The 23466-nt window shown below is 41.2% G+C and overlaps 1 protein-coding gene across 2 annotated transcripts in view; it reads left to right on the plus strand.

The window, feature by feature from the left end:
- Positions 1-23466, plus strand: part of SAP25 (Sin3A associated protein 25) — a 1501590-nt gene that overhangs the window by 408009 nt on the left and 1070115 nt on the right. Inside the window, exon 1 of one of the 2 annotated variants that reach the window (XM_044077298.1) lies at positions 11577-11954. The exons of the other annotated variant lie outside the window; for it this stretch is intronic. Within the exon in view, the coding sequence (XP_043933233.1) occupies positions 11823-11954 (132 nt within the window). The 5' untranslated portion in view covers positions 11577-11822. Of the gene's footprint in view, positions 1-11576; positions 11955-23466 lie in introns of those variants that run through there. 2 annotated transcript variants of the gene reach the window in all.

The raw sequence follows: 23466 nt of genomic DNA on the forward strand, positions 1-23466 counted from the left end.
GCAATGACTGTAACCTGCTTGTACGATGATCTACCATGTGTTTTGTAATAAAGCTGCTGATGGGTGCAATACTGCCTTTCAAAAAATGCATTCTTTAACTGCTGCTCATATGGGGAATCATGTGTCTGATCTTCAGGAATCTGCATTCCACAATGGTTATTAAAACATTCTAATAGTTTGGCATAATACCGGTCAATAGCTTCACCTTCCTGTTGGATGCATTGATTAATGCAAGTCCAGTGTGCCCTAGGCTTCCATTTCTCAGAGATTCGGTCTGTAAGACCTTTCACTCTGTTGTCTAATTTTGCGCTACTGTGTGAGAGGGGCCTGAGCGCAATATCATGGGGATTCCAGTTGCCACTAATCATGTGCCAATCTGGTCCCACAATTTGCCTGACTACTTTTTCTTTCTCTTCTCCGTTTAAATTATAACTCGGCCTCATTCCCTGCAAATCTTCTAAGAACTTTCTAAAATTAACTTTTGGATGGGGAATTCCCTCAGTGGCTTTCCGGATGTCTTCCGGAGTCTAGGGTCTATACACTAGAATAGTTGGGTCCTGACCTTCTTGCCCTGCCTGAGGATTAGGCACTTCTTTAAGTGGGCATATTTCTTCTTCACTCATAAATCGTGAATTTCTACCCATTTGATATAACTCAGTGTCCACTTTTGAGTTTCCTGCCTGTGTTCGAGACCTGGTCTCGACAGGATCTCTAATAAACGGTGTTGCTTTTGTAGTGTCTCTACTTGGATATCGGAGGGGTGGACTAACTTGTTCGCTTGCCTCATATTCTGGTAAGGGAGGTGGTGGGGCTGATGCTATTACGAAGTTATTGTCCTCCTTATCTAAAAACATTGCTTTTGAATTATTACTCTTTTGTTCCCTTCGGTTTACTTCCTCAATCCACCTGTGTGCCTGAGGAATTCCTAATTGACGTTGCTTTTTTACCCGACCTGTAGAATTGGTTTTAAGCTGTCTGACAAGTTTGACAAGCAAGGATTTTTCTAGTTAACCATCAAATTCGTACTTATTAACCCATTTTGAGTAGTAATTAATATTATCAGCACGCTGTGACTTCATGTATTTCGCGTCTTCAGTTAACGGCGGATTTTGGGACCTTTTTATACAATTATTACCCATTTTATCCTACCCTTTTAATCGTTACGTAACTCCTTATTTTTAACGTGGTACCATGGATATTTTTATAGTCTCTTCAGAATGACTGCCTACCTCCTCTGTTTCCCTGATCTATGACAACACAGTAATCTTTCTGTCCCTGACTTATAACAAAGTCTCTAATAGAACAAATACAAATTTAGTCCCTGATCTAAAACAGAAGAAAAGAAGGTGGATTCACCTTACCTGAGCCTTCGTGATTGATCACCTGGTTCGAGTAAACCCATCCTTCAGTCGCAGATCAGAAAGTGGCTGGCCTCTTTTGTACGACAGTTCAGTCGGAGGACTTTTCAAGTAAGAAGAACCGATGTGGTTTCTTCCCTGTATGGTTTCAAGCCACCTGGCCTGTCTGATCCGAGGCGAAGTGAAGGTTTCCGGTCCAAAGGACCAATCTGTCAAAGGAAAAAACTTCAAAGACCAGTACACATAAGGTTCAGTTAAGGCACTTTAATTTACTTGCAGCAAGGAGACAAAAACATGCAAATACAAGGATTTGTCTAACTACTAACAGGAAGTATGTTCATTCTTATACTATTTTACAAGACATGGCCTTCTAAGCTGATGTAATCAAACACAACTTTAAGCATTGTACTACAGCAGGTGTTACTTCAGATTTTCTGCTGACATGACTAGATTTGTGAGAAACTTTTCAGAAAAACAACCTGGCCTTGAAGACCAGTACTTCGCTTACAAGCCTCTATTGTACAGTGTTACATTTCAAGGTACTCTTCTAATACAGATACAAGCAAATGCTGATTGCAGTTCATGTTTTCAAGCAAGCTTTGTCCTAATTATCTGTTACTTCTACAGCTGTGTATGTTCTCATAGCACAGCGGAACTTCTTGTCTGAGTTTCATATAAGCAGTATTGTTCTATTCATTATTTTCCTAACGCAAGCAGAAATCATCTGCTTCTCAGTAAATTTCCAAAGCACAAGCAAGATTTTAGCTAACAGTACAAGGTCATAAAGTAACTGCAGTTTGTACAGATTTATGCAGTATGAAATAGAATAAATGTGTTAACCCTTTTCTAGCTCTATATGCACTAAACATATTGCTAATACACACATTAATACATATTTTTCTAACAATCAGCCTGCCTAATCACAATCTGTTTATTATTTTGTAATCTTTTAATAGAGTCATTCTCCTCACGACTTAGATTATAAAATCTGGTTTATTGTGACTTAAAGAAAACTCTATTAAATTCCTCTCACAGGCCTTTTCAAGTGCATCAAGTATTGGGTGCATTTGTGGTATAAAGGCAGAAAGCTTCTTAAAAATATTTACATTATCACATGTAACATCCTGTCCAAAAAACATTTTCAAAGCTATATTTCTAGTAAACATTTTTATGTCAATCATGATATCAGTAATGTCAGTGTACCTTGAAGGAATAAAAGAAAGACCCTTGTTTAACAAAGATCTTTCATGTTCAGTCAAAGCATACATGGAAATGTTGACTATTAAGTCCGTTGTGTCGGTCGAAGTATTTTCTTTTGAAATAACTTCCCAGAAGTACAGGCAAGCACGGAAGGGCTGTGGCTGACTAAGCTTGCGAACGACTGCAAACTGGGTGCTATAATAGAGTCTCCGGCCGACATGGAGATTCTCCAGAAGGGCCTAAATGAGACTGATGCATGGTGTCAAAGCCATGGTCTCAAGCTAAATGCAAAAAAATGTGTAGTAATCCCCTTTGGAAAAAATAGAGTACCCGCAAACTACAACATAGGAGGTAATCCCCTGAAATCTGGAGAAGAAATAAGGGATCTAGGGACCCAAGTAGATAGTCAGCTTTTCTTTGATAACCATGTTGCCAAAGTGGTTAGAAAATCCTTCTATGTGACCCATCTGATCACGAAAGGGTTCGCATCAAGTTCTAAGGATGTAATGGTGCCCCTCTACTCTTCCCTCATCAGACCCATTATTGAGTGGAATGCACCAATTGGAATGTACCTGGCTAGACATCTCCAGCAGCTGGAGAGACCACAAAGGTACCTAACCAAGAGGATTACTGGCCTCAAACAGTTGCCCTATGCAGCACATTTGAAAAAGCTGAGACTGTTCTCTGTTGCATACCGCTTTCTCAGAGGCGATCTCTGTCTAACGTACAGAGCCATGTCCAACCCAGAATTGTTGAACATGCTCCATCTTAGCAAAACCAAATCTACTCAAGCTACACGCTCTAGGGATATAAACCTCAACACAACAATGAATAGAACATGCTGGAGGGATAGATTCCCCTCGCAGAGACTTCCCTTACTATGGAACAGGGTCCCGATCTACATAAGACAGAGACCCCTCACTGTTACTCTTCAAGAGGAACCTTGATGAGTGGATGGGTTACAGAAAGTTCACACTGGGGATCACACCAACAGCACTACTAGATAGGGGCCAAGGGTACTAGCTGCTAGTACAAGGGTCTAGGGAAATACTAAAGGGGCGGTGAATACCGCACAATGTGGCTGGGCTAATATATGCCTTCAGGCAGATAGCCCAGTACCAACCTATGAACATATAAATTCGTGCCTCTCTTCTGAGTTCTTCCGTCTTTTCATCCTGTTCTGAGACGACCAAACCTGTCATTCTATTTATCGTATTGGTAATGGAAAAGAACAAAATTCAGTCACTTCTCCTGAATTATTACTTGTTATTAGAGATGAGGCACCCAGTTGTTGTCCTACTTTATTCTCTTTTCTCCCAACATCCATCGTCTTTGGTACGGCTGAATTCTTAGAGTGTGAAACTCCTTCCTCCATTTGTGCTCATATGACCCCCTCGTTCATGGCCAAACCCTCTTGTCTTCCTTCCGTTGCTATTGATGGTACATCAGCTGATGTCATCGAAATGGGCATGGTATCGCTCTAAGCACACTGTTCATTAAGGGGCTGCATATTGGCTCTTGCATTGATATCATTGTTCCTTATGTTATCTCTTGGCCAAGAAAACACATTTCCCCTCCGAACATCGTTAAAATCTCTTTCTAGTTTCCTTTTTTTATCTTGCAATGATTTATTGTCAGGTGCCATTAACATCGTTGTTAACTCTTCATAGAAAATGTCCATTTCGGCTGAACATAACATAGTACTTAGTTTCTTTTAAATGTCATAGTACTTAGTTCCTTTTAAATGTCATTAATTTCAGTTGCTAACACGTTCTCCACCATAATATACCGTTCTATAAGAAGTCTAATGTAAGCATAACTTGTATCCAAATTCAGCTTTTGCCATTTAATCAGCAAGTCAGGATATGTAGTGCCGAAAGTTGGCATTTTTAAAACTCGCATTCCTCTCGGCACTACTTTAAAGTTGAGACACGCCTCCATGTGTTGTCTCTGCCACTGCGTGTTTCTCAACTTCTGAGTTTTATTCTCCAACTTCCTGGTTAATTGTAAGACTTCCATATTACGTACCATGTTCACTGTCTCATTTCCCTCTTTAGTAAGTTCTTTACTAGTAAGTCGTAACAAAGGATTAGCTTCCATTTTCAAAAGTCCCAACTGGGTTCAAATCCTACTACTGTTCCATTGCCTGTGACTACTCCTCCTCCGAGCTTAGCTAGGTCTTCGGAGCCGGAAGCGGAAGATCTGATGGTTGTGGAACCCGCAAAGCCGAGTCCTGTCCCAGTGACTTCGGCTCCATCGACCATGATCTCTTTGGTGCCATTCTGAGAGTCTCAGAACCTACACTCTCTCGTCGGTTCCGGGGGGGTGGGGTGGGGTGGGGGGGGTCAAACTGATGCATTGGTTCCAACCCTTCCTCTCGGGGCCTTGGCACAGATGAGCTCGGCTCTGTCCTTGGGTTTGGAGCCCTTGGTCTCGGCACCGGGGAAGCCGCCATCTTCCTCGGAACTGGCAGATTCCTTAGATCGAAACTCCGGTGCTTTCGATGCCATGAGGAGGGTAATGTCTGCTAAGACCCGCACTTCCTCAGGTCTATCCTCTTCCTCCCCTAAAATGCTGTGTTCTGCCTCTACATTGCAGGTTCCTACTAAGCGTTGAGACCCAGAGCCTCAGGTAACCCCTTTGGGAAAACCCTGCTCTACTGAGACTTCACCAGACACTCCCACTGATGAAGTCCCCAGAAAGAGAGTTTGGAAGAGGAGGCATTTGGATTCCCATCAGGAATCTTTGACATCAGATACCAACTTAGAGGAATCAGAAGTGTCCCCACGGTCCCCCTCGGAGGATGTCTCCTTTTCAGACATCCTGGAAATACTGAAATAGAGGGGTGACTGGCAGTCCATTACCCCTACTGAGGATGAGTCGGAGCTCCTGAAGGCCTTTGGGTGTCAACCTTCCACCTCCTGGGTTACTTCGCCCTTCGATGAACTGATGGAACTGGTTGCTCGAAGGGCGTTGGAGTCCCCGATTCCATGGAGCCAGTCCCTCGGAGGCTCAATAAGTTCATCATTTCCCCTCAAGACAAATTGTACCTCACTAAAGGAGTCCCTGCCATTGTGGTGGCGGCAGCCACCAAGAAAGAGATGTCAGAGACCACTTCTGCTGTCCATCCTCCTAATAGAGATTCTAGGACAATGGACAGATATGGGAAATGCATTTTTAGTTCTGCAACGTTTACCATGAGATTGCTTAACTATTAACCCATTTTACCCATCTTCAACGAGATCTCCTCCAGGAACTGGGAGATACTCTAAAGGGTAACACGGATGAAGCTATTTCTGAGAAGGTGACGGCTCTGCTTTCTACCCATAATTCCATTGTCAACTCATCCATGCGGCTCATTTCCTATGCAGCCGATGGGTCGAGTCGAGCAGCAGGTCCAGCGATAGCTCTGCGGAGACAATCCTGGATGCGCTTATGCTCCTTTGCGGAAGCCTTCAACTCTTCCTTTGTCAACATCCCATTTGATGGCTCTTCTTTGTTTGGGCCCAAAGCCAAGGAGACTCTCATTAGGTGTGAGCAGGAAGGAAAGACTCTATCTGACGTAAGAGTCTGTTTTTCCACCCCTACTAGACCATACCCCAAAGGGCAGAAAGGTGGAAAAATGTGGTTCCGGAAGTCCCAAGGAGCTTTCCAGAACACACGTAGTGAACCCCCCTTCAGGGGCAGAGGAGGGAGCAATAATTGAAGATGCCGCTTTCATGGCAGAGGGGGTCCGCAAAACCAGAGCAACAGGGAGCAGTTCCCTGACAAGCCTCATCAGTGCTCCTGAGAGGGGGCCAGACTGTCCTACTCTGGAGGCAGTCGGGGGTCACTTAGCTTTGTACCCAGATGCCTGACTAGGAATTACATCAGATTCTTGGGTACAAAGCATAGTTACCAGAGGTTACATCATTCCCTTTTCAGAGTCCCCGCCAGTCAGATCAAGAATCCCAGACGTTCCACCCAGTCTGTGGAATCAAGCAGCTATAGAAATCCAAAAGCTGCTAGGAAAAAGAGTCATCCAGCCAGTCCCGGCAGACCAGATAGGATCCGGAACTTACTCCTGATTCTTTTTAGTTCCAAAGAAAATGGGGGACTGGAGGCCCATTTTAGACCTCAGCAAGCTCGACGCTTTTGTAAAGAAGGAAAAGTTCCACATGGTCATGCTTCAGTCAATACTCCCATTCCTGGGAACGGCGATTGGATGTGCTCTTTAGATCTCAAGGATGCGTACTACCACATCAAAACGGCCAGATCATCCAGAGATCATTTGCGTTTCCAGCTGGGGGCCAGTCACTACCAATTTCAAGCACTGCCCTTTGGTCTCACCACAGCTTCCAGAGTGTTCACCAAATGCATGGCAGTGGTTACAGCTCACCTGAGGCGTTTAGGATTCCGGGTGTTTCCGTATCTGGACGACTGGCTCCTATCCTCCACCACCAGGCATCAACTCATTCTTTCCAGGGATCATACGATCAATCTCTGTTCTCGGTTAGGAATAACCATAAATTTTGAAAAATCTGCCTTATTACCATCGCAGCATATATCCTTTATCGGAGCAGTCCTAGACACCACCACCGCCTTGATCAGATTACCTCAAGAAAGAGTTATCTCTCTACGAAATCAGGTGTCCCACTTGCTAAAAGAAAAGAGAGTACCTGCCTTTCAGGTTTTAGAGCTGTTAGGCACCATGGCAGCTACCCTCATGGCGGTTCCTCTGGGACGGGTGCACATGAGGATACTCCAGTGGTTGGTTTTCACCCAGTGGTCTTATCAACAGCTCCCAATGCCGTTCAAGATCCTACTGACAGACGCTTGCAAGAAGGACCGTCTCTGGTGGTTGAACAGCCACCACGTGACAATGGGTCAACCATTTGTACTTCCCCCTCCCATAGCCACGGTGACCATGGATGCTGCCCTGATAGGGGGGGGGCTTTTTCAGGGAAGAACTGCCCAAGGTACCTGGTCAGAGATGGAATTCTATTTGCACATCAATGTCCTGGAGTTGAGAGCAGTGCTTTTAGCATTGCAGCACTTCCACGACTCTCTGCCTCGGGAGACGATTGTGATCCAGACGGACAACATGTCGGTGGTCTGGTACATCAACAAACAGGAAGGAACCAAGTCTTACCCCTTATGCTGAGAAGCCTTGAGAATTTGGCAGTGGACTGTATCCACCAGGCGCTTTCTGATAGCAACGCACATCCTGGGGAAATCCAACGTGATAGCGGACAAACTGACAGAGCGATTCTGTTGCCCCACGAGTGGTCCCTCAAAGAAGAAGTGGCGGTAATGATATTCCGCAGATGGGGCCATCCGCCTTTTTGCATCCCCGTTGAATGCCAAATGCAGAAGCTACTTTGCCCTGAATTCTCCACCGGGTGACAGCCCAAGGGATTCACTCGTACATGATTGGCCTTCGGATCTCCTTTATGCATTTCCTTCAACCCCTCTGATTCCCAGATTTTTACAGAAAGCAAAAGGCTCAGGAAGGACTGTTATTCTGATAGCCCCCTTTTGGCCTCGGCAGATATGGTTTCCCTTCCTTCATCAATACCAACGGGAAGAACCTTGGATGTTCTTCATGTTTCACTGTTGCAGTCATTACATTTGGGTAATCTGCTGGCAGGTTGCCCTCAGTCGGCCTGATTGACAAAGTTTTGGGTCCTGCGTCGGTTGCTGTCCCTTCTTCCATGACGTCAGGTCGTCAGGGGTATAAAACATGCAGCCGACACCATTACATCAGTTTTTCTTGCCCCAGATGTCAGGTGCCCTTTAATGGGGAGCAAATAAAATTAAAAAGACAAAATTATACCTCCAACCAAAAGCAAATACACCAAAAAGGCTTTTAAGCATAGTAAAGGAAAGTAGAGGTATAGCCAAAGAAAACTAGGGGGCTGGAGGGAGGGTAACCAGGACTGCAACAGTGAATACACTCGAACATCTACATTTATGGTAAGTGTACACAACTGTACTATGTTCTTCATGTTTCACTGTTGCAGTCATTACATTTGGCTAGATTCCCAAAGCTATGGTTGGGAGGAGGAGTTTATACAGCGTTACTGCCAGCTATAAGGCCCTGCAAGACAGCAGTGGCAAAGCCAGCTCTGGATTTAAAGAAAATTGGTAAATGATAATGCTTGGTGAAAGTATGAACAGAACTCCAGGTTGCAGCTTCTAGAATATCCCTGGTAGGAACACCTCTGAGAAAGGCTGCAGAAGTAGATGCAGCCCTGGTGGAGTGAGATCTGATCCCCCGGGGGACAGGTTTTCCATGGTGCTTATAGCAGAAATTAATGCAATGGCTTATCCATTTGGAAATGGTTTGTTTTGAAATAGCCTTCCCCTCTGCCCCTGCAGCAAATGCTTGCTTGGGTTCAGCAAACTAGATCTGAGGTTAGTCAGAGAGCATCATGGAATAGGGACTGTGCCTCGAGCTACTCAAAGATCTTGAGCTTGGAAAGCGGCCAACTCGGAGCCAATGGATCGGCTCCGTACCCACGTGTAAGAACAAAGGCAAGATGAACAACTCACCTTCTTCTTTTTTCACTGAAGAGTGAAATCATCATTAAAAAAAAAAAAAAAAAAAAAAAAAAATCATCAAAAGGTAATATTTGGCCAACAACAAGAAAGTAACCCATGAAGACCCCCCCCCCCACCAACTATACATATATCAACTCCGAAATCACACTACTGTTGGGAAAAGGGCAAATTTGAAAAGGTTTTATTTAGTTTACCTTATACAGTGCAGTATTTCCTTGTTGTTGGCCAGTTATTACCTTTCGATGATTTTTATTATGATGATTTCACTCTTTGATGAAAGCAATGTTCACTGATTACTGTTCGAGGAATATCTGTTTGATGAAGTTTTTCTGTTTGATGTGTGAACATAGGCCCATCTTTTGGACTTTCTTTTGCAGAGATCATTAAAAGTGTGATAAAAAGAGAAAAGCTGTGTCTAGAGCTCACACAGATGTTTTAGCCCTCCTTCTCTAAGTTTGACAAGCGATTCAGTACTCCCTGTACACTTTTCTTTAAAAATTAATATAAGAAGCCCTAGTAAACTGCTGGTTAGTAAATGTTTAGCAAACAGTGGCAGGGAAACTCCATAAAGAAGGCAGTAACCTCCCTCCAGAATAAAGGACAGTCTAATAAGTTTGAATGACTATATGAAAGACTTCCCACCTCTGTCTCCCACTATGGCAGGCACTTAATCATTCCAGAAAGTCTGAACCTTCATTTGTCTTTCTGGCAAAAGATAGTTTCAGACAGATGAGTTCTGGGAGTAATCCTTCACGGATACAGATGGCATTTGGAGCCTCTCCCTCATTTTTGGTGGATTTCTCCTCACTTTCTAGACTAGACTCTTCTTTTCCCCTCCTGTCATCCAGCATATGCTAGCACAGGGGGTGTTACAAACTGTTCCTCTTCCTCCTCCTCAATTAGACTTTTATTCAAGGATGTTTCTGATATAGCATCGGCGACAGACCTCATGGGATCTATTGTGAACACCAACTGCATTAATCATGTTGGTGATGATGGTTCACACTTCATTCCACCGTACTGTATTCCCTGCCCGATCATGGATTCTCCTTCCATGTTGTTACAGAGCATCTGTTATAAACTTATTTTTCTGTAGGGAGAAATTGATGCCCCTAGGTCTTTGTGCCATCTGAAAGACAGTGATATCTACATGTTCATATTCATGTGGTGGCCCACTTATGGAAATGATTATGTGGACAGCTTATGGCACTCTGCATTCCTGTGCAATACAAACGTCTATGAAACATTCACTGTGACATATAGTAATGTGACATGTAACAGCTTACAGCAATGTCTGTGTACATAACAGTTGTAAAAGTAACATAATTTGTGATATCTGGAGAGGGTGTCTTTAGAATTTGAACCCCTTCCAGTACATATCTATTGAATGGAGGTCCAAACACAACAGCATCATGCCACAGGAGCCACAGTCTGCATTTCACATTAAAATGCTACACAAGCATGTGTGTACAACAGAAGTGTGTTGCTGTAGCTGTAGTGCAATTGCAGCCTAAAGAGACAAGTTTTCAAAAACACCTCAGATCGACGCAGTCATTACTGAACAGTGAATACCATCCACTTCAGCACAGAGTATCTTTAAATTATCACTTGAGAAGTTTTTGGAAAACGTCACTGAAAATGTTATAAGGATGTTTACCGGTCTCAGTTTCCATAAGCAGGCCATAGAAAGTATGGATTCTTTTGGTCCTGACCCAGTAGTTAATAAGAGTTATTTTAAGAACCATCAATAAGTAAATGGACATAACAGCAAAAGGAATACATAGTACATGCAGATATTGCTGGAGTCCGTAGGGTTTTGTACATACACCACAGAGTGTATGGAGTCACCTGCAAGGTATACAGATAATCTGCAAGTCCATCTTTGTGTACTGTTCGCTTTTGCTATGTAAATCTGCCAGTACAGCTGCTTATGGGAAATTACTGCATGTCCTTGATGCAGATGTTGGCATCGCTATATGTACCAGTAAATCAATCACCACTCTAGCAAGTTACAATCATTTGTGATAATGCGCACCTTTTCTATAAAAGCATAAATCTAAACAGGTACATTTGAAAATGAGTAATGTTAACATTGTATAATGAACTAATGTTCTCCAAAGCAGAAATACTAGCAGGTGCCAGTTTACCTTATCAACTACCTATGACTGTGGTATAACTGAAAGTAAGAGCAGCTAATGTGCATCCATCTTTTAAGTATCATTTGCACCATACATATTTAATGACTCATTAAAATTCCAGGTTTTGGAATCCCATTTGCAAGCATCCACGTAAGTTATTGAAATTTGGCGCATTAACCAGTAGCTCTGTGTGATGGGAAGGTGCTCCATTTAAGTACCCAATAGGTATTGATAAATGCTACTGTGTATAGAATGTGCCCATTAACTTCCAATGATCTGATAACATGACATAAGCACTACTTTTATATATTGATTTTGATACTTTTGCAGATCAGACCATTGCTACTTGCAAGCTGAGTGGGACCTCAGTGAGCAATTTTCAAATCTGACTACATTTTCCATTGGAGTATCGACATTATCAAGATGGCTACTTCCAAGAGGTATTGACATGTCTGGGTGCCCAGTTGGAATGAGGAGGAGACTTCCTAGATGCTGAACATGCTCGACACAGTGGAGCATTGGATGAGAGCCAGGGCACGGAACTTCACGATGGTCAGCATTTGGAATGTGAGTACGAGAGAACATGGACGACATATGGGGATCTACTGGACTGGAGTGCAGGTTCACCATGGCTATGATGACTTGCATTGAAGAGATACAGAAGAGCTTCGTTGGAGGGTCACAGAGGTTTGGAGACAGCCGATGGATAGCTACAGTAAGTGTCAAAGTACTATGTATACCTAAGCATTCCTATTGAGCTTTGAGATATAGCTGTGTCATAAATATATCAGTTAAGTGGCTTTTATAACCATTAAGTAGCTGTTCTGACAGTTAGCTCATCTGGATAATTAATAAGATGTGGTGACCTGTAAGTATGGGTTTTATTCCCCTGCTGTTTATTTACTAATGTTCATAATGTACATAATACTGAACATTGTAGATCTACATCTATTTTCCAACATATAATAACATCATTTCATTGACGCGTAAAGCACCTAGGCTGCTGATGACTGCACATTATGCTACGAAAGTATTGCATACGCTACCTGTATATGTGAGAAGTAAATCATAAATCATTTCTTTCTTTCCTCTTAATAAAGTGAGCATTCATATTACAGTCCTGTTTGCTTAAGCAAAGCGGAATGCCTGTCCAACTGCTTACTCATTATCTTTTAATTTATAGGTTGATAATTATTTCTTTACGTTTATGTGTTGGATGTTTCTGTATTCATCCCTTACCCACAGGACTACAGATACACACACGCAGTATCTGTTTGTTAAGAAGAAATGCGTGCTGGCTGGTAGCTTGGCCTGTAAAAACAGGCCAGCATGCCTGTATTTTGGCATGCTGTGGGTTCAACTCCACATAAGGGAAGCAGATCATTATATTGCTGTCTTTGTGGATTTCACACATACCTCTCAACCATACCGAATTCCTCGGTAAATACCAGTTTTGGGGGCAAAATATTGGGGTGCCACGAATTCCCGAGTGGTCCCTTTAATTTCCCAGGGTTTTTTTTTTTTTTTTTGGACGATTCTGTTTCTAACATCATCATGTGCAGGTCGATTCAGTTCCTAACATCATCATGTGCAGGGCATGCCCGATGCTGTCAGTTTCACAAGGCAGCCTGTCAGAATGCTGAGCAGTGAGCTCCTTAATTTAATCTGCTGCAGAGTAAAGTCAGACCGATCCACGTTAGTGCACAGCACATGCCTTCAGGTATTGTGAAGCAGCAGATTTGTACTTGGCTCTTAATTCTGTTTTATTTAACTTGCTTGAGTCTGATCCCTCTTAGGTAATTTGAAACTGTTTGTACTTAGCTCTTAATTCTGTTGAGATGAGAAACGGCTTTTCGGCATATTTGTACTGTGCTGCATTTTAAGGGTGTGTGTGTTGATTTGTACTTGTACTGTGCTCGGTGACGGTGTCTTATTTAACGTGCTCTTAATTCTGTTATGAAACGGCTTTTCAGCACATTTGTACTGTGCTGCATTTAAGGGGTGTGTGTGCACTGATTTGTAATGTGCTCATTTTTAAGGGGAAGATTTGTACTGTGCTTAGTTCTTAATGTGCGAAGGAAACAGATTTTGCTCCTCAGCACATTTGTGCTCCCTCCAGGTGTTGTCTGACAGAAATGTCAGGTTTGTGCTGTAATGCTCCAAGCTGTTCGTTCTTAAGGGGATTTGGTGTTGTGCATTTCTGCTCCAAGCTGCTCGTTCTTAAGGGGATTGCCAGGCAAAAAATGCAATGTTAAAGTTAGAAAAGTTTTCTTTGACCATAATTATTTTAAGCAAAATATTGACCAACAAGCATGATCTTCAGAAGCAATGATTGAATGCTGACAGATGAAAGTTAATTCAAATTAATGATTACCAGCCACGTTTCTTCATTTGGCTCAGAGTGATTCCTTTTAACTATAATTTTAATTACTGGAGCAGCTACTGCCTATCTACTGTCTATTAGTGTTTGTTGCAGTACACTTCTGAGATGTCAGGGTTTTTTCTGTAGGTTTACATTCTGACTATATTGAGGCATTGTGCTGTCTGGACATTGTGATGCTGTGTAGTTGTGGAGGCAATTAATTTGTGTGTTTGTCTGCCTTTTGTGATCTGGAATCATGAGGTAAAGTTTATTGTTGTCTCCCAGTGATTCTGCTGTTATATCCCAGACCCTTTGGAGTGTACACTGTGGTTGTTTTCTGGGACACTGATTATTTAAGATTTTAACTTTGACTGTACTGCCAATGGATACTTTTGGTTTGATTTTTGGTCCTTCGGAGTTTGCAACAATTGGTACACTTTTCTTTTTGTGTGTGTGTCTTTGGATTTCTAACCTGGGCCACTGCTTGTATTACCATTAATAGTTTCAGTTAATTAATGGTGGCCTTGTTTGATCCACCATTGCTGTTGATTCATGCTGCCGTTTTTTTTAATATGCTTATTTAAGTCGTTGTGTAGTTTTTTTGTATTGCTTCACTTTGATTTGTATTTAAATGCTTAGAAAACAAACACTATAGTAAATCTGAAATTGAAGTCCTGCAATGCTGAGAGTGTTTTTTCTAGATGGAGAGGTAGTGTTTTCCAATCTATTGAAGATGGAGTCTGCTGTTTTAGAGCTGTAAGAGGGATCTGATGGTTAGCAGTTAAATATTTTGGCCCAAATTAAAACAAGGTGTGCACAAGACCTTGTTCACAGGATGATTATGTTTAACTAGAAAAGAATACTAGTTGTAGCGATGTTGCTGCAGTTTGTGCATTCCTTTTTAGAGTTATTTAATTCTGATGGTAGGATCTGCTTGTAGTATACTATATAACATATAATGTAACAAGTAATCTAACATGTATTAATTATTTTATAATAATTTTACTTTATATTATGCATTATGTAAGAAATCATTGTTTACTGCCTGTATTGGAGCTTTTCTCCCCGGGCCTCTACTGAAAACGGATATTTATGTCCAGTTAGACTAGCCCGGTCAACAAATGTAAAATAAAATAAAATAAATAAATAAATGTAACACAAATCAGACTAATAACGTATTTTTCTAACTTTATGAAATTGGTTCTGTAACAAATATTATTTAACCTTTTTTAGAGAGCAATTTCTTGGTGGGTTTGATGTGTGTGTGTGTGTGTGTGTGTGTGTGTGTGTGTGTGTGTGTGTGTGTGTGTGTGTGTGTGTGTGTGTGTGTGTGTGTATTTCTGCTCCAAGCTGCTCGTACTTAAGGGAATTTGGTGTGTGTGTGCATTTCTGCTCCAAGCTGCTAGTTCTCAAGGAGATTTGGTGTGTGTGCACAAAGCTCCTCATTCTTTAGGGGACTTTGTACCCTGCTCGTTCTTAATGGGGATTTTACCCTGCATCCCTGCTCGTTCCTAAGGGGGATTTGTTCTCTACTCATTCTTAAGGGGAGTGGTGTGGTTCTTAAGGGGGGATTTGTACTCTGCTCAGTGTGTGTGCGTGTGTGTGTGTGTGTGTGTGTGTGTGTGTGTGTGTGTGTGTGTGTGTGAGATAGTTCTCAACTGTCCAAAGTTTACAGAATTTCTGGAAAGTTTGGCTCATGCTTCCTCTTAAAATGTGTGGTATTCTGGCAAAGCAGTGAGAACTGAATTCACTAAATAATGATATCCACTTAAGTTTCAGTCTTCCTATTTTTCAGGAAATGCATGGTAACACAGAACATTTTATTCTAGCAACTTTTCTAGCATTATACAAGCAATGTGTCCCTGATTCTGATCCTTTGCCACTCCCCCCCCCATAAATGTTAGCTTTTTCTAGATTTCTTGTGCTGCATAGTTCTTCAGGGGGAGAGACGTTTAGTGTTGCTTATGCCAAGTTTTTTGGGTTTGTTGTTAGTACCACAACAGGTAGAACACTTGCTTTTGTTGCAGAAGGCTGTGGGTTCTACTCCTACAGTATGTAGATAGATTACTGTGTTGTACTTTTAAAGGGGGTGGATGCTGCATTCCTGAGAATGTCCTCTTTGCTGGCGATACCTAGTAACCATGAACCTGTTATGAACCTGTTATCAGTTTGCCATCCATTCTGTATTGCACTATTACTAGCTTATCATTGAGGTCTGCGGTGGGAGTGATGGATGCATTTAAGGTGGAGGTGGGGTTACATCAAGGATCAGCTCTGAGCCCTTTCTTATTTGCAGTGGTAATGGACAGGTTGACAGACGAGGTCAGACAGGAGTCCCTGTGGACTATGATGTTTGCAGATGACATTGTGATCTGTAGTGAGAGTAGGGAACAGGTGGAGGAGACCGTGGAGAGATGGAGATATGCTCTAGAGAGAATAAGAATGAAGGTCAGCAAGACTAAGACAGAATATGTGTGTGAATGAGAGGGAGGATAGAGGAATGGTGAGGATGCAAGGAGTAGAGGTGGCGAAGGTGGATGAGTTTAAATACTTGGGATCAATAGTTCAGAGTAACGGTGAGTGTGGAAGAGAGATGAAGAAGAGAATACAGGAAGGATGGAGTGGGTGGAGAAGAGTGTCAGGAGTGATTTGTGACAGACGAGAACCAGTAAGAGTGAAAGGGAAGGTCTACAAGAGGGTAGTGAGACCAGCTATGTTATATGGGTTGGATACAGTGGCATTGACAAAAAGGAGTTTAAGCTGGATGTGGCAGAGTTAAAGATGTTGAGATTTGCGCTGGGTGTGACGTGGGTGGACAGGATTAGGAATAAGTATATTAGAGGGTCAGCCAAGGTTGGAAGGTTTGGAGACAAAGCCAGAGAGGCAAGATTACGTTGGTTTGGACATGTGCTGAGGAGGGATGCCGAGTATATTGGGAAAAAGATGCTAAGTATGAAGCTACCAGGTAACAGGAAAAGAGGAACACCTAAGAAAAGGTTTACGGATGTGGTGAGAGAGGACATGCAGATGGTTGGTGTGACAGAGCAAGTTGCAGAGGACAGGAAGAAATGGAAACAGATGATCCGCTGTGACGACCCCTAATGGGAACAGCCAAAAGAAGATGATGATGACTAGCTTTTAATTTTTTTAATGTAACATAGGCAATTTATTCCTTAAGGGCAAATGACACTTTATTTGTAGATGAAACAGTAAAATATAAAGTTTGCTAGCTGCATCCTCTGCATTAGTTACAGATCTCTTTAATGTGAAATTATTTAGATGACTTTTACTTCTGCAGAGATTGTACATATTTACTGATGCTGGTGGATTGTAGAAGTTTGAGTAGACTTTTATGATGGAAATGTTCCGAATTGGGTAGTTTTGTCATTACTGGTTCATGACATTTTGTTTCATTGCTTACAGGAAAAATGTTCAAAACAATAAATTTAAAACTCGCTCTAACAAGTGTGCTGTATTATATAAGCAGTATAATTTAATACACTCAGGAAAGTGTATCAAAGAACAAATGTGTGTTTTGTGTGCAATGGGCCTATGATTTGAAAACAGCCCAAGGGTAATCTTTATCCGCCACTGGCCACATGCATTTTCTTTGAATGTGGGTTTCAGTACTGTTTCAATGAATGTGAGTTTCAAGGGCAGAGACGTTTTAATTCTAAGTCTATTTTCATTGTGAGATTGTATTGCTTTGTTTAGCAGATGTCTATTAGTGTCTGTGCTATAAAATGTAAAATAAAAGTTTTAAATGAAATCCAAATAATCATTGTAGAAGTAAAGCAGTATGCATATTACAGTGTTTATGATAAATGAGGTGATATAGCCAGGTAATAGGACATTGGAATGGCTACAGGGGTGGGGTGGGGCATTCAACCGTGATTTTGTGAGGGGGGGGGACAGAAAATGGAAAGACAGCCCCAGGCGGCACAGACTGTAGCTACGCCTCTGATCAGTAGGCCTCAGAGAATGACTTTTGGAGGCCCTAGTGAACTATAGTATTCTTTTGGCTATATTAGAATATTACGTACCAGTAAATGCCCTACTTTTACCACAAAACCCACATACTTCAAGTCACCAAAACAAAAACCTAAGATTCATCATCTTCTCCCTTCCCAGTGAACATCATTGCTAAACATTTAAAAACAATGGTTACCATTTAATGCAGGGTCTGTGGAGCCATATTTTGGTTGTCTGTTCTTCAGTTTGTGTTTGAAAGTTTGTATCCCACAATTCCATTAGAGTGGGTAGGGTTATATAATTCCATATGCAAATGTTATGTTAATCAGTGTACAGATTTGTACCTATTTTTCTTAGGCCTTTGTCCAGATTTTTGATGTTTCCAGGTTGAGAGGTATGATTTCACGCAATGTCTAGTAGTATTCCCTATATAACTGCTTATTGGTATTAACGGTTATTTTGTGCATTCTTATAAGTAAGTTAATTATTTGTAGAATTTCTAAATAATATCTTTGTAATCCGTAATATCCTGTTAACAGCAACTCTTTAAGTACAGGGTTATGTGTAAAGCTTGCAACAGACTGCTGTATGTCTGACAAAACGTTTTGTGGAATATAGTATTATTTGCCAAAGTGCTATCAAATGTAGGTTTGTCAGTCATTATTAAATTAATTTCAACAGCCACCTCATACTTTTCTTTTGAGGGAGTCAGAAGGTCATACTTCAGGTTGAAATGCAGAACAGGGAGATACAGTAATGTATGCATTTGATTTGTGATGTGCACTTTGCCAAGGAATCTCTGTAAATATAGTCCTCCCACATACCTTACTGTGTCCCTGATGTACAGCACCTTTTATGTCTCAGTTAACAGAAGCTAAGTGATACATGACACTGTTCCACTATCTGAGGGATGAAGTTTTTCTCTTGCTGTTACTGGTTGTGACCACTGTGCTGACATGGATTAATTCTTGCAAATTGTTTACCCAAATGCCCAGCACATTGTCCTTTTTTGAAAACCCAAGCCATGATCCATATTAGTAAGCCATCTCTGCACATGCATAACCCAAAGTCTTTTTACTGCATTCACAACAACATCCAATCAGGCAAGATGAACTAGCTAGGCAGATAGGTGTTAAATTACACTGTGGACATAGATTAGAGTTGCAGGTTTGAATCTCATGTTCAACTCTGTTGAAAGATGTAAAGACCTGTGTGTGTAACATTGTAAAATGTATATGGTGATTGTCTGATGTTCTTCAAAAGTAAAACTTTTAGAACCTGATCTGTGCAACATATTCCTCTGTTATTTGAGGACTGACATAGTTCGCCTTTTCGTTGTTTTTGCAGGGGATGAGGACAGAACCAGAAATCATGTACTGTGCATCAGGTGGATGCATAGGCTTGAGAAGCAGTGGAGGGAGATAGGCATGTTGCTTAATTTCTGTTTTGTTTAATAAAATGTATCTGATCCTTGTTACAGGCCCGTGCTTTTACATTACCATGTATATTGCTTAGAATGCAGGAATACCCATCATGCATCAGTAAGGTAAGTGCAGTAATCACAATGCTTACAAGTCTGATTGAAATACAGATATGTTTAAATATCATTTAGCAGCAAGCAATGTTTTCTGAAGATAGCTTTTAAAATATAGACCACAGCCTAAATGACAGTTGGATTTGTGTAACTCACACGTATTGTGATGTGCCTGTTTTATTTACAAGTCTCTCATGTGTTAACTGCTATTTATAATGCATGTGTTGGCACACATATGTTTGGTTATGATTCTCAGTGTCTGGTCTGTTGTGCATAGCCTGCTTATTCAAATACTTCATGGTGCTTGCTGGGTTAGTGTTCACACTTTTGTTGATAGACTGTGTAGCACGTCCTTCAGTTCAGTATTGGTATTGCATCTGCCTACACCACCTTGGGTGTTTTCTGTTACAACATACTTGTATTGTGTGTTTTTGGATACTTGTGCACACAGGTATTTATTTGCACCATTTGAAACTCAGCAAGCATTATCAGGATGTTCGCATTTTGAAGGCTACTGATTGCTAATAAATGTAGGTAGGTCATGCATACAGTTGTGAACAGACAGTACTGTCTGTACAACATATATGTGTCAAAGGCTGAGACTTATGTTTGTGATTGACATTATTATTTGTTACATTAATATTTCTTTTATTGATGTGAGGTCATACACTGACCATGCTTCCTGGCTCAAATGTTTGTCATATGGCTTGCATACTTTCCATGATATTGTCATCTCACTTTGTCTTAATTTTAACAGTGTTATTTGGTGACTGTTCATATGACTCATTACATTCACACACAGACATAATTGCTCATGAAACACCAGCAAGGAAAAAAAAGTGGAAATAATGAAATCCTGTCAGACACTCAGCTGAACAGTTTACTAAGGCATATGCCATCATTAAACAGTGCAGGCCCCAATACTAATGTCTTGTCATTTACAAGCTTTTATTTTGTCAGATTGGTAATGTTACATGAGGCACTTTTGGGCATGTTTCCATTCAGATGTTAGGATGTGTTACATGTGTTTGGGTTGAGTATGCTTGCCAGGCTTATTGCTGGCCAGTAAACAACTGCTGAGGTCATGTCATGATTTCCACTGGTAAGCTATATTATGCATACCATTGCACAGCCTTGATTAAGCTGCTCACATTGTGTGATGGATACAATCTCCCTGACATGTTCTCTTATTGGACATCTCCATAAGTATAGATAAAATGACACAGGGAATGTGTTGTGTGCCTGAGGAGCCATCAGCTAGCAGCAAATTTGTTAATTATAATTGTGCTAATGTTTCATAGGTTTCAACTTGAACTGCGTTTATGATCTTCAGTGTATGCTAATACACCTTCAGCCTCATGTTTCTAGATGCAAAACTCACATGTGGAGGAGATGTTAATTAAATCTTAGCTCACAGATGTGCTTATCAGTTTCTTTTTAAGGTCAGCTTTGATCTTCATGGGTATGTGTGGCATGATAGACATTTTCTTTTTATTATTATAGTTTTGACTATTGGCATACTTCACATATGGTGGTACAGTAGACTTGTCATAACATAGTTTGACATTTCATGAGGACTGTTTTCTACCTATTCATTGTGTCACAGTGGGTATGTTATGCAGACAGGTAGTATCTGGTATTCATGTGCAATTTCTGTCTTGTGTTGCAGTTCATCTTGACTGAGCATGGGACTGGTAGATGATCGCTAATTAGATGTAAGTGACGAACGCATACCTGGCTACTGTCAGAGTCCTCAGGTGATCATCATGACAATGAGAAGGATGGCAATGAAGAAGCTGGATCTGCACCTGCACGACCCCATCACCTCTGTTGTACCACGGAGGAGTTGATTTCAGGAACAACAGAGAGTCTATTATTGGGAGCAGATCTGGGTGGTTGTGACCAATGTCTTTTGAACACTGGTGAGGGACACGATGGGTAATTTTTTCCAGGACATGGCATGGGCTGTGTGTGACTTGTTCAGGAAGATAGCCCAAGAGATCATTTGTGATGATCATCCCCATCAGGGTGATCCCTTAGGTCCATAAGTATTGTCTGTGTGCTCCAATTGTGTAATACTGCCAACATGCTGTTTGCCATATAATTGATTGGACTGTATATGCACTGTTGTGCATTCATGTCATGTAGCTGCCATGCTTGTGTGTTATATGTGCAAACATACAATGCAGAAATCATTGTGTGGCATGTAATTATGTTTCAAAGTGTGCATGATGCACATTACCACATTGCACTTTCCTTCCACATTCAGCTGTCTGTGCATTGTGGTAGCTACTGCTGCAACAATTAATCTGTAAACATATGTTTTTTCCGAGAGAAACTGACAGAAAACACATGTTGGCCATAGTCCAGCACTACCACAGTGGTGTGGTTAAGATTTGTGTATTGTCATATCATGTGTATTGTCATATCAAGTTTGTGCAACAGAAGATGTCATAACTCGTGTTTTAGAATGACAGTTGTCATGCTGTCCCATTTGCACGATGTCACATGTGCCATGTGTTGGCAATGCTGATGCCATGTTGGGTCATATAAAGGTATGTTATGCCTATGGACAGTCCTCCTTTTCTGACTGTATTGAATGCTAATTTAACATTCATGTATACACTGTGACAAGGATAATTTATTCAGTAACAGTACAGTATGCTGTGTTTTCTGCATGTTACATTTCCACATCCATTCCTTATTCACATAAGTTCACACCTTCTGGCCATATTTGTACGCATTAACTGATGATTGTATATGTCTCTGCACATAGTCATATCCGCTGTGAAACACCATTGTACCTTTGATATTTGAGCATTCATTGACTTATCATTGATGTGGTGCAGTGCTGCTTACAGGAGTATCTTCTGCTCAGTAATTAGCAGGGTGTGTGACATACACCTATGGTTGTTTATTCCACATTGGCATAACAGTATATGTGTATGTGATTTAAATTCTTAGCTTGATTACCTGTGCCTGTTGATATTACACAATTGCACATTATTGTATATGTTTGATTTATAAATGCCCATTTTGGCGGGCATCAGCAATTCACTCTGTCCATGTGACATACATTTGCTTAAATGTGTTTTGGGGTGGCTTCAGCAGCATCCTGTGTGGTGTACCCATGCATTTGCAGTGTGTAACCTTACCTTGTTGTCCTGTTTTATCGTTGTCTTTCTTGATGTGGCCCTGGGGGGGGGTTGTGTTTAACAATCGAATGGAACATTCATCAGATGGCCATTCATGACACATAGACCATCATAAGTTCCTTCCCTCAAAAGGCCAAATGATCTAAATAATTTCATCAAACAATCATAGTTGCCCGCAAAAAGGAAATGGAACTAGTACATACTTACAGGTAACGTAGGGATAAAGAAACCTACCCTTTCCCCTCTGTAGTGCAGACTTGGAGTTCATTGAATCTTCAGCCCCCCACACTCCCTGCTAATTATATATACCAACACCAAGATCAAACTACAGTGGGGAAAGGGCAGGATTCCTTATCCCTACATTACCGGTAAGTACGTACTAGTTCCATTCCCTTCATGTTGGGCAGCTATGATCATTCGATGAAATTAGTTACGATCACATGGCCGTTCAGTGAAGGGAACTTTTGATGGTCTATATATGATAAACATCCGCTTGATTATTAAACATAGACCCGGGCCCAGGTTGTCCACCTCCTTTCCACCTTTGTAGTTATGCAACATATTTTGCATGTGTGTTTGCCTTTGTTGCAGTTATTGTCCATTGTCATGTATTATGTTGTTGGCATGGTCAACATGTGCCAACATTTTACAGATGCAGGATATCTGCACACAAGTCTCTGGTTACTGCTTGCAGTACATCCTTGTTCTCATTAAACTTGTATGTTAGCCTGCGTACGTTGTTAAACTTCAACTTGATATTTTTTAAGCTGTAGAGTTAGATTTGTGCAAGTACTCGTGCATGTTATTTGTGTGTGTATGTGTATTTGTGTTGCTTCCAGGTATGTTCCATTTAGGCGCCTGACGGTCATACTTTTACATCCACACCTGTGTGTTGCCAACATGCATATTGTGCATTCCTTTTTTTCACCCGCTTCCCATGTCTGCTTTACTATTTCCCAGTTTCCTTGGGTACGTGCATTACCTGTGTTCCCCACTCATGTCCCGCACCCATTGTTGGCTAATGTTAGCTCTGGTGATGACTGCCCTTCACCTTTATTAATTTTTTTATTAGAAAATTTATGGATTCCATTGGAATCAGTAATTGGTAAGTAACATATTTTCATAATAATGGATTTTTCTGTTATAGATGTGTATTCACGATTGTCAGGCTGCTTAGATTGTGAGATTCTTTTCATAACTTTGT

This window comes from Protopterus annectens, chromosome 7.part0 (assembly GCF_019279795.1).
Source record: "Protopterus annectens isolate FY-2018-M chromosome 7.part0, PAN1.0, whole genome shotgun sequence".
In the NCBI taxonomy this organism is placed as follows: domain Eukaryota; kingdom Metazoa; phylum Chordata; order Ceratodontiformes; family Protopteridae; genus Protopterus; species Protopterus annectens.